Raw genomic sequence first — 12,614 nt, 5'->3', positions numbered from 1 at the left:
CGCCATCTCATCTCCATCCTTTGTCCCATACCTAGTTCTGATATGTAAGCCTCATGGTACCTATACTGCTGGACACGCAGCACCTCTGCGTCTTTCCTATCGATGCCAAGGTCAAGAACCAGATGGTGTCTGGTGTCCCAGACCTGGCAGCCTTGTAGCTATAGAAACTGAAAAATGAACACACAGTTGAGCAGTGAGCAGCTAGGAATGAAATGCCAAAGCAGAGCAGACCCAGAAAGGACCACGGATAGTCATGAGCCCTGTGTCAGGCCAAAGGAGCGAGCAGAGATCTCCTGGGATGTTCCAGGCTGGCTGCTTGGCTTTCTTGTTGAAGGTGTTTTTGATATGTACTTCCCCAGGCTGAGCACTGTAATCAGGAGACGGCATTAGCCAACAGCTTCATTTGAGGCTAAATGCCTGTACTGATTTCTGATAGGATTAAGTATGGGACAAATCATGGGAGCTTGGTGGAGGTTATTTTTAATCAACCTTCCCCACCAGGTAATTTATGAAAGTGCTAATAAGAAAGAACAATGTTAGCTTTGGACCAATGAAATAATGGTGGCCGCCATCTTCTGATTTGGAGAGCAGGAACGATCTAAATCAAAATCTGTAATTAAAAAAGATAATGACTTCTAAATTAGTTTTTATTAATAGAATTAAGCCACATTAGGTCTTAGATGATATCATAAATCTGCTATTAAAATGTTCATCCTTAGTGAAAACACATATGGACTGAATAATTCAGAAGTCACATACTGCATGTTGGTTTATGGCATGAAATATAGTGATCAGCAATGTGACGTAACTTAAAGACCCTATATCACTAGCTAAGTATTTACGTGGTTCCTTTAGATCTGTGTCCTGCCTGTATAGGCTAAAGTCACATGACCAGAGAATAATTTGATAGTGACTAGTCTGAGAATGACCATTTCTTACGTAGAGCTGCAGGAATGCCCTTTGTGCTATCTGTGTCTGGTCTTAATAAGAAAGGGACAATCGGCCGGGTGGTAGTGGCGCACGCCTTTAATCCCAGAACTGGGGAGGCAGAGGTAGGTGGATTGCTGTAAGTTCAAGGCCAGCCTGGTCTACAGAGCGAGTCCAGGATAGCCAAGGCTATACAGGGAAACCCTATCTTGAAAAACCAATAAATAAATAAATAAATAAATAAATAAATAAAATAAAAGGAAGGAACAATCAGTCAGGATGCTTAGATCATCTCACAGATAGTGTTCTTCTAGAAAGGCTATCAAAATTAGGGGATGCTTGGCTCTCCTTCCCCGAATATACGTGTCTAGCTTTGAAGTCTTAAGAACCTGGGGCAGGAAACTGCCTCGGGGAGGAAATGGGCAGGCTTGCCTCTTGGTGGAGTGGCCCCAGCCTGGGTCCGGCTTAACAGAAGGCTGGCTGTCTAAGGCCACTTTTCCAGTGATGACCTTGTCATTTGCCCTATGCTCCTGCCACCTCGGCTCCTCCACTTTCTTCCTCTGCTAAGTCAGGGCCATCACAGGGCAAGTCAAGGGTGGGCTCTCTGGTGTTTGTTTATCAGATATTGGGAAGAGCCTGTCCCTGCTGGCCCCTCTAACCCTCCCCAGGGACTGCTAGCATTTCTCACTGCCTGGAAAAGACACAGTTTCAGTGCCCTCACTGAGAGTCTGATTGAGCGCTTATAGCCAGCCACGCTAGACTTTACAGCGGTTGGTGTGGAAGAGTGGTTCATCTCAGTCTCCATCCACCTGGGGATGAGTCTGAAGAGAAATCTGTTCTTGGCCTTACATTATTGCAAGGGAATTTCCAACAAACACAGGAGACCCTGGGGAATTAAAACCGAACGAATGGAAGAAGAAACAAAAGCTTCGAGATTTGGCCACCAGACTTGTGATGTGCCACCTGTATTTAAAGGACTGAAAGAAAGACACCCCCCCCCGCCCCATCCCCCACCCCCATGAGATAAAAGACGAGAAGTGGCCACATAATCACCTCTGCATTACTAGCTTGACCAACACAGGGCTCTCCATGGCAGGGACCATTGCAAACCAGAGATAGGTGTGGAGACAGAGAAGAGCAGGTTCAGTTTATTTCTGGCCCAGAGCAGGAAGGGCCAAGGCCTGTGGCTGAAGCTCTCTGTTTGTTGTTTTCACTTAGCACTCCTCCTTGGGCTAAGTCTGTGGGGCTGTGCTGCCTGCATCCCTCTCAGAGATGCTCTTCTGCCATAAATCTCTGCTAAGGGCTCCGTACTTGCACCCGTAACCTGCTCTTTCCTGTAACGAATGGTTGTAGGGAGCGTTGCAGTTCCATGATGTTTTAGTGGCCATGGGACAGAGTCTTTTACACCCTTTCTCCACTCCTGTTTGTAGACGTGGGTGGGGCAAAAGGCATCTATTTGAAGTTGATAAAACAACAACAACAACAACAACAAAAAACAACCCACCAGTACCAAGGGTGTGGTTTGCCAGGCTGTACCAGACGACAGCCTCTAAGAACATAGCTGGAGGAGTGAAGCTATTAATGCTATGCTTCTCCTCAAGCATTGCAAGGATGTCTCAATGTTTTCTTATTTAGTTCAGAGGGGGAAAAGGAGACCGCCAAGTACTCAGGATCTCATTGAACACCGATGCACTTCAGAATTTATATCTGTAATTTTCCACACACTTGTGCTTCTGGCAATGAGATGCTCACACTACGATTGGATGGTCCTTTGGCCTATGAAATATGCTGCTATTTCTCTTTTCAAATACCATTTTATACTTTGAGGCTGATAACGAAAGCCGTGTGATACTTATGCAAAAGGTCAATAAATCTTTCACAACAGAGAAATTCACCAGGTAGAAAGACGATGTCCAAATTTTCTATTTTTCCTATCCAAAGACATTTCCCCAACCCACACTGCTAGCAATTACATATTTATTAACTATCACAACTGTGTTTGTATAACACATTTTCATACTCGATTTTGCCCTTGGATAGTTCTCACCCTTAGCTATAAAACTATCTGAGCCGTAAGGATGTCCTATTCAAATTGCCTTGCTTTGGACCAATGTTTTTTAAGCTAGTAGTCTGACTCATTTAGGGTGTCTCTACTTTCTACATCAAAGATTTTTCAGATGAAGTCAGTGTTAAAAAAAAAGGAAGAGGAAGGGAAAGAAAGGAAGGAAGGAAGGAAGGAAGAAACATGGTTTCTAAAAGAACAGGGTGAATATGAACGAGTCATCTCGGTTTGGCCAAGGCACTTTCTAAACACATCTATTTCAAATTTCAACTAAACACTTGAGGATTTCCCAGAGGCCGCTGCTGCATATACAGACCTCCTCCTTGCACGCGCACAAACTTGAGGTGTCTCTCACTGATTAAAGGTTCCTGGAGGCCTGACAGGCCTGAGGAGGAACAGAAGGGATGGTGACTCACTACCATGGCTCCACTCATTTCCCTTAAAGTCACAACTCAAGGGCTTCCCCAGGATGGATGCTAGAGCTGCCGGCTTCTGCTCTGCCCGGGGACGCCTCTGAGGCCAGTCTCCTGAGCGCCAGTCTGCTTTGGTTCCTGTGGATGAGGCTATAGTCACTGCGCGACAGGCCCGTTCTGCCATTGGCAAATGAAACCTTCCGACAACCTTTACTCTCAGAGAAGTGTCCTGTTTCCTCCAAATAAAGAAACGACACAGGTGCGCCAAAGCTCTGAGTTATTGGAAAGCCTGTGCATTTAAAAACTGTCAAGGAAGTGTGTTATGAGATTATGCAGCCCTCTGTTTCTTTGAGAAATGGTGTTAGTGCGTCTTAAAAGCAAACTGAAGAAAGTGGAAGGAGTCATAAAAATAAACCGAACTGTACGTATGCATAGATACGATGCTGTTGTTGGTCTGTGTTCTCACTTCCAATTTTGAAGGAAGCCCTGTGGCATTGGTGAGTCTCAGACACCCAGGCACATCCATTTCTCTGGGTTAAAAGAGAGGCACGGGAGCCCAGGACAGTGAGGCACAGGTGAGGGGCTCTGTGGGTTAGCGGCAGCCTGCCCTACAGACGTGTGCTTACTCTCAGCTCTGCTCATTAGAACACATGGCGTCTGCCAGAGTTCACAAATGTCTGGTTAATGGCAAAGATGCTTTAATGAAGAATGTTCTCCATCACCTGAGAGTGGCTCCACATGACAACCAGAATGTGACTTCCTGACTCTTCCCATCTTCTCGGAAAAAAAAAAAACACCTATTCTTCAATCTGGAAGTTTTATTTTTCTATTCTTAAGTAGAAATCAAGGTTTTATATATAGGAAGATATGACCACAGTGTATTTTTTTGTAAAAATTATAGTGGAAAAATAAGCAAACAAAAATTAGTCTAATATACTTGCCAAGTGATAAATGCATAAAATAAAATATTAGTCATTAAAAATTATCTAAAGAAGTATATTTAACATCATAGACTAGTACCAGTAATATAAACAGTGTCAGAGAAGAAACCAAAATGGTTATATTTAAAAAGAAAACTAGCTTCCTTCTTTTGATTATTTTTAGCTTTAAAATGGTCTATAATCAATATGTAGTATGTTGTTAAAATAAGTAAAAGCAAAGGTCATCAAAAAGGAGTTCTCTTAATTTTTTTCCTGAAGTACTCTACTGACCACGAATTACAGAACATGAACATATCCCCCTGGATTTTCTTCTCTGCAGTCTCTGGCCATCTTCCCTCCACTTCTGGGGCTCCCTAAATGCTGTGTATCCTTTCCTGTTGCCAGGTAAATGTGCTGACTCTCTGAGTTGGGCAGAGCAAGAAAAGCTCAAATAAAGATGAAAGTTACAAAAAAAAAAAAAGATGAAAGTTACAAAAAGCTAAACAAGGAAAACTATGTCAGCTGAAAATTGTTAGCATTGCTTAGATTTGGAGGTGAAAACTGTTAGATCCAAAGGAAACTCTATTTCCCCACACTCCAAAATGTCCAGAAATGGGTTCAACCTGGACTGAAGGAGAGCCTCTGGACGTTAAGATAAAAGCCAGCACTCTTCAGGAACTTGTGAAACCGGTTTCTCTCATCCCGAAGGAGCCAGTCCCCTTACCTCTGGCGGAAGGCACATATATCCTGTGCTGCCCATCAGCACATCAAAGCACACACTGCTCCTCAGGCCCCTCAGGATCACAGGTACCTGCTATATGGTATAGGCCCCACTAGCATCCCACCCCTTCCCACCTCCTCCCCTCCCCTAAACCCACTCCTGTTTACGGCTTCTCTTTCCCAGCGACTCAGTCTCCTCATAACCCTGCTATTTTCTTTTCTTTTTTTGTTTTTCATTTAATTATTTTATTCAGATTACATCTCAATTGTTCCCCTCTCACTTGTATCCACCCGTTCCTCCCTCCCTCCCACTTTCACCCTATTCTGCTCCCCTCTGTGACCGAGGGGGATTTCCTCCTCCCCCACCTAAGGTTACAGGCCATCAAGTCTCATCCTGGTAGCCTGCTTATCCCTTCTCTGAGTGCCACCAGCACTCCCCACCAAGGGGAAGTGGTCAAATATGGGGCACCAGACTTCATGCCAGAGTCAGTCCCCGCTCTCCATACAACTGTGGAGAATGCCCTGTCCATTGGCTAGATCTGAGCAGTAACCCTGATGTTTTCAATATGCGCTCTCTCCTTCTCTTTCTGTCTCCCTCTCTTCCTCCCTCTTACCTGACCCACCTTGCTCCTGCTTCTCTCCTGGGCCAGATATAGTCTGAGGGGTCATGTTCAGTCTACTCCTTTCTCTTTCTGTCTGGACTTTTCCAGATGCCTATAGCTGCCACCCCCCTCATATCTACAATAATAACCTTTCCCTTAACTATACCATGAACCCGTCACGCCATCAGTGTGTGTAGACACAGCTGCAGGGAACTCCTGTTCTGTAGCCCATATTGAACTTCCTGCTTGAGGCTTACTTGTGTTTTGGTTGTTTTTTTTCCAAACATACTCCTGTGAGAGCTACCTGGGTGTCAGCTGCATCCATAGCTCCTTGTTATAAACTGAGTGTGTGCCTTTCCTTCCTAAGTGGGGGAAAAAAAAGACCCTATCATATCTCACTTAGATATGATAGTTCTTATAATACACCTTTTTATTCATACTATTAAGATGGAATGAATTTAATATAAACTTGAGCAAAGCATGTTGCAGTTTAAATAGTTTAGTTTTTACAATAGGGCACTGAAGGGGGGCTAGGTAGGAATTCTTGCTTTAAAACCTTTCTCATGCCAGGCATCATGTTCTTATCTGGGGATCCATGTTTGTGTTGCCTCTTATGACGTCATTAATTGTAAGGTCCTTCATCCATATGGTTTTTTGTTTTGTTTTATTTTTCCTAGACTACAGCTTTCTGGACCAGGGCAGGCTCTGTCTGGGGGGTATTTCCTTTCTGGCCATCCATTCATATATACAACATAGTGGCTGCACAACTGGTTGACCACATCGGGCTCTGGGCACAGTTGTGCTTGCTAACTGGCTGAAGAAGGCATTAAGAATGCTATGCTTTCCACCTCACGTTTTACAACAATGTGCTGATATTGACTTGCTGACCCCTGTACAGTGGCACCACGGAAGATCCCATCGACGGCGAATGTGGCGCCGTGTTTCTCTTAACATCTGTGTACTGCGCAGGCTCCCAGTTCCTCTAAATACAGCAACTGCCAGGAAGGAGCTCTTGCGGGAGCCGGTCGGGTCAGAAGGAGCCTAGATGGGCAAGCCACCGGAACCTACAGATTCAGCACAGGCAGTCCCACTGGTCACTGGCCCATGGAGTCCTCATTCCGAAATCGGTCAAAGGCAAGAACCAAAACAGCAGTAGAAGCGAAACAGAAACTATGAACTGTGTGGGAAGTGATGATGCCATCTCTAATGATCTAGCAGGCTCCTACCGATGGCTCCTTTGAGAACCTCATTGCCCCAGGGCCGCCTAGTACCAGCACAATTTACAAAATAGAGCTAGAAGGCGGAACTCCCCTGTGCCAACCTCTGCCCTACTTCTCACTGCTGTATCATGCATTTATCTTTAAAGATATTGCGGTAAAAATGCATTACGTTTTCATCTCACCCACCTGCCAGTGCTCTATGCAGCCAGGTTAAATGCAGCAGATCCATAGTCAGCTTACAAAACTGAAACTAACCCATCCCACTCTGTCTGGCCTCCATCCTCACAAACATGTCCCAACCTTCCCGGAGTTTGGATACTTTAGATGTGAGTGGAACTGTGTAGCATTCATCTCTTTGTAAAGGGCTCATTCCATTTAACGAGGTAGCTTCAACCATGTTGCCGTTATGTGCCTAGATTCTATCATTAAAGCCTGCATTAGTTACTCTTATGGCTGTGGCCCGACAAGAAGTGGTTTAAGGAAGAAAAAGCTGACTCTGCTATCCAGTTCACAGTGGGGAAGGCAGCGTGTGGTGGTGGTGGTGGTGGTGGGAGCAGGAAAGGACTGCTCACAAAAGTGGAGGACAGACAGGAAGTGGGGCTGGCCTATAAACGTGTGAGACCCGCCCTGTCCCCAGTGCCTCCCTCCTTCCAGCAAAGTTCTTCCTCCTGAGGTCCCGCAGCCTTCCCAAACATCCCATCAGCTTGGGACCAAGCGTTCAAACACATGGACCTGTGGGAGCACGTTTCACATCCAAACCATAGCAAGACTGAACAAACTCTGGGGATGAGGTGCCACTCTCCCTCAACGCACTCTTCTAACGTGGATGCCTAGGGTGCTTCCGTCTCTCGGCTATTTTTGAATACTACGGCAACGAACATGGGTGTGCAATTATCCCTTTGGAATCCCATTTGAAGTCTTTTTGGTAAACCCCACAAGTACAATTGTTAGATCCTATGGTGATTCCATTTTTAACTGTTTGAGGACCTACTCTATTGGTTCCATGGCAATGCCAACTCACAGCTGCCGTAAGAGTTACGTGTTCCTCTGTGTTGTCTGATTATGGTCATCCATGGTGAAGTGGTACCTCTTCATGGTTTTGGACATTAATGATTACTGAGGTGGCTCATCTTTTCTTATCCTTGCTGATCTCGGTGTTTCTTCTTTGTATCTTTTAACAACCCAGAGCGTAACCAGGACCATCTATTTAGAACTTTGAGTTGCCTCAGGCTTGAGGATGCAGAAACACCAGAACATGGTTCCTCCCCTCTGGCATTTTTAGGTGAAAGTGGAAACAGTTTGAAAATGAATGTAGGAATGAAGAGATCCCTGCTAATTGCTTTCTCTTCTCAGGTGGATTTTTATAAGCCAGCCTCCCGTACCAGGCCGTGTGACTGGTGACTGCGTGTTCCCTTAGCCATCTCTGTATCTCTAGTAACTAGCGAGATGCCTGGCTCATAGGAGGGACTTAACAGTGCTGTGGAGCCCCCTCCCCAAGTGCGTCACCCTGTGTCCCCAGGCCTCTTTCTGACTCAAGTGGCCTGGTGCAGGCCTCCTCATTCTCCTGGCTTTTACTGAGTAGATTATCTAGGAAGCCTAGGCTTTCTTTTGAAATAAGAGAAATGCATCCTCTGGTCCCTGGATTAGGTGTCTGCAGTGAAAATTTCATGGCCCTTCTACGCAGCAACTTCTTGCTTTGTGCCCTAACTTTGATTTCCCCTGATTAATAATAAGTGATCCATGAGAGACAGACACTTCACAAAGGTGATACATTTAAAACTTTTTTTTTGGTAGACATCTTCAAGGAATGCCTGTGACAGGATGTATGTGTGTAGATATTTATATCAGTGTAAATTGCTAGTGGGCCCATTAAATAACACGCGTTAGCAAATAGTATTGTCTTCCACGTTAAATGTAAATCATTCTAGGATGATAATTAGCGAGATCATTCAGGGTTGGGAGGTATGTTTTATAAAAATGTCAGAGAACTAGCTTAAAAGAATTTGATGGTGAGCCGTTTAGCCGGGCTGGCAGCAGCTGTGAATGGGCAGAGTCAAACGGGAGTTGAGGCATAAGGCAGTGTGGGTCACACTTGCATGGACAACTGTGGGGAGCGAGTGTGAGCGCTGGTTCTGCTAACAAGTCAAACTGATATGAAGTCCCAGTCCAATTAAAGTGAGGTCACAGTCACAGCCCTGTAGGACTTGCCAGTGGGAGCGTAGATTGCTCTGGGCACGCATTTGCTGCTTGACCCACAGTTACAAGGCTGCCATCTACGTCTTTTTGTTTCTGTGGAACATGCTTTTCCTTTCCTTAAGACTTCTCACCAAATGTTAAACTGGTACAAATCCACCACCGGAGAACGTTCATTTAGAAGCAGTGGGATGCTGTCTGGGTGTAGACAAGTACGTTTTTTGTTTTTTAAATATTTTCCGTTAAACACGGCACATCACAGAGTATGGAGGAAGGAAGATAAGATCTGGACAGCCCTGACTGCCACAAAGCAGGCTGGGAAATACCCATGACACCAGGTGGAGGCCAGAGTTCTTAGGGCCAGAGGGTCTGCTGACGGTGGTTCTTTCTGGTACGGAAAGGGTTGCATTTGTGCATTGGGCTTAAGAAGAACTAGATATCTAGAAAGCCCAAGTGTCTGTGGGGCAGAACTTAGCCAGTGCAGACTCTGTCGCTCTCCCTCACGCATTTCTTCCTCTGAGGGGCGCCCTGGACGGGTCTCCCCAGAGTGTAACGCACCTCAGAGTCTCACAAACCCTCAACTGTAGCTTTCTCACTTTACAAGGTCTCAGTTACAAATATTCTCCAGAAATTAGACAAGCTACAGTGGAAGAATGCATTATATATCCGTTAAAAACATATATAAAACGAGGACAATTAGAAAAAGATAATATTCATGCAGAGGTTTACAAACCGTGTCTTTAGGGTGGCCCAGTAAGTAGAAATATGGGGACCCATGCTTGTCACTTTTCATGCACATGGAGAGACTGGAAGGTACCATTCCTAAAGGAAGGGGAAGAACAGCCTAGGACCAATCATTAGAATTAACAGAACCAGTGACAAAGACATCATTACTGTTAGAGCCAAGATTGCTTAGTACGTTTAGAGCAGTTGAATAAAAATTATCTAGGCAGTAAGAATAAAAACTTTTAAGTAAAGCTAACCTTATCAGGCATGCAGCAAAGTGAAATTAGTGAAAGACCAAGCTATATGTATATTTCAAAAGTAGATTGTTTTTCCTCTTCAAATATTGAGGGCATCCTGAGGTGCTTCTAAGGAGGCACAAATATGGGTACAATTTGAACTGGTAATGCTGGAATCTTTACATTCCCCTCCCCCTCACAATAACAGGTGTCTTAGTGATATCAGCTCCCATTTGAGAATCAGCCATGGTAGTCATTTCTAAGTTTAGGAAATCCTAAGACACAGACATGCCGTTCCCATGTTCCCATCTTTAGTTTTTTTTTCTCTAATGTTCTCGTAAATCCTTACAGTTCTCACCTAGGATGCTCTGCTTATTTATCTTCATGGTTCACAGTTGACTTGCTGGATATAATTGCTTTCTAGGAAAAACAATAAAGCAGGAAAAAGAATGCAGCGGCGCCTAGCCTGTCGTGCCATGCTGCTCGCCTGCTGTGGCTGCCTGTGCTTTCCAGTGGAATCAGCCCACAGCCTCTTGGTCTTGCCAACACCATCTCAGGCGCTAGAAATTCTGGGATATTCAGGTTGGTAATCCCCGAGGAGGTATAAGTAAGTGCCTGCCAGGATGCTCCCTGCTGACATGGTGTGAGAGATGGTGTAGCTCGTGGTCAGGTAGTTCATGGGGCTCAGATAGGTTGCGGCCATTTTCATCTTTGTCAGAGACTTCTGATGCCATTCCTTGTACACAGCTTGCTGCCTACATGGGATCCGGCTTCCCTGTGTAGAATGAACTAGGACTCCACGTTGGTTTCAGACTGTGTGATGGGGGTGTTTTATCTAGCACACTGTCTGAACGGAAGAAGGGACAGTACAGCAGGATGCCCACCTAACGCAGGGGGTTGCATACAGAGGAGACCCTCCCTGTGGTAAGTCAGTGCTTGACACTGAGTGCCGTAAGTGGAAATTACATTTCAGGATTGACTAATTGAATTTACCATTTAGCCCTGCCAAGAAGCAAGTAATTTCGTGCGGAAATAACCAAGCTGCTATGGTGTCACGCAGAGAAGGCTCTCCCTGGGTTTCAAACACGGCTTTTAGTCGGCGTGAAAACATATGTGTTAGCTAGAAAACTGCAGGCCCAGAAGGAAAAACAAAAAGGCCAGGAGGATGGCAGAAGTGCACTGCTGTGGAAGCTGCCCTGGGATGCAGAGCAGGGTTTTGCACACTGTGTTAGTGCACGTTCCATAATTTATTGTGCACAGCTCTAAAACCTACTGTCTCAAGGAGCCAGCGCCACCATGATTGCAGTGAGCCCCACAAGAGTCTAGGGATCTTTCTAAAACTACAAAAGCAGCCGAGCAGGGCCCGAGCCACAAAACACTTGACAGACATCCAGTGTTGAGAGTTTGCGCTTGTCCTCTTCCTTCCTTCCTTGTCTAACCAGAAGAATATGTGATTCTCAGAGTTTAGAAATTTTCTTACGAGTAGATCATATGGCCTAGGACCAGTGTAAGGCGTTATATCATTTTTGTCTTTGGTTGCAATTGAAGGAATTCAGTTCAAAAGCAACTTTAGGAAGTCTTTATCAGGACAGGACATCAAAGCAATGCTATCCCTGAGGGTGCAGGCAGAGTTACGGTAGCAATGTAAAGTAGTTCCCAGGGGTCAGAAAGGGGAGCAGACATGGCAGTGTGGAGTGGATGCCATCATGCATCTGTCCCACCCTAGGGAGTGTACAGCATCAAAGGTGAATTGTAACCCAAACAGTGGACTTTGGGTGGCAGAGATGTGTAGATTCAGGACTTGTAACAAAAGAATTTCTGTGAGGGGCCATGTTGGCAGTGGGGAAGGTGCCTGGGTCAGGCTGAGAAGTGTATAGGAAGTATTTGTACCTTTCTCTCAACTTGCCTATGTGCTCAAATGAAAAAAGAAAATTCAGGTTAGGCATGCAGCTCAGTTGGCAGACTTGCCTACTATGCATAAAGCTCTGGGCTTGAGCCTCCAAACTGCATAGCCTGGGCAGGTGGTACATACCTATAAACTCAGCTTTTGGGAAGAGGAGGCAGAAAGATCAGAAGTTTGAGGTCATCCTTGCCTATATAGTGAGTTCAAGGCCAGCCTGGGGTATGTGAGACCCTGAATCAAGAACCAGAAAATTAAAAGCCTAAGTCTAGGGGTTGGAGAGATACCCCAGCAGGCGGGAGCTCTTGCTTTGCAAGCGTCAAGACCTGAGTTTGGATTCCGGCTTCCAGGTAGAAAGCTGGGTATGGCTTTGTGGTGCCTGTAAGCCTAGCACTGTGTGAGGCGGAGACAGGAATATTGCTGGGGCTTGCTGATAGCCAGCCTAGATCAGAGTGGATAAGAGACCTGTCTCAAGACAGTAAGGTAGATCAGGACATTGGATGACCTCTTCTGCCTCAAACCTGTACATACACTCATACACATCACACACATCTCTCTCCATTACACATATACACAGACAGACAGGCAGGCAGACAGACACACATAGACATACAGACATACACAGACAGGTGTACACACAGACACAGACACAGACACACAGACACACACACACACACACACATTGGGACTTACAC

At 45.4% G+C, this 12,614-nt stretch overlaps 1 protein-coding gene across 11 annotated transcripts in view; it reads right to left on the bottom strand.

Moving 5' to 3' along the window:
* Positions 1-12,614, bottom strand: part of MAGI2 (membrane associated guanylate kinase, WW and PDZ domain containing 2) — a 1,410,398-nt gene that overhangs the window by 26,202 nt on the left and 1,371,582 nt on the right. For 3 of the 11 annotated variants that reach the window (XM_084787263.1, XM_084787262.1, XM_084787261.1), the window contains one exon: positions 9,791-9,879. The exons of 6 other annotated variants lie outside the window; for them this stretch is intronic. In XM_084787263.1, coding sequence (XP_084643389.1) covers positions 9,791-9,879 — 89 coding nt within the window. Of the gene's footprint in view, positions 1-9,790; positions 9,902-12,614 lie in introns of all 11 variants that reach the window. 2 more of the 11 variants (XM_084787264.1, XM_084787265.1) reach the window with 1 other exon arrangement.

Source organism: Acomys minous, assembly GCF_964271855.1.
Source record: "Acomys minous genome assembly, chromosome: 6".
Lineage (NCBI taxonomy): Eukaryota > Metazoa > Chordata > Mammalia > Rodentia > Muridae > Acomys > Acomys minous.
This window is presented reverse-complemented; position numbering and strand designations above follow the sequence as displayed.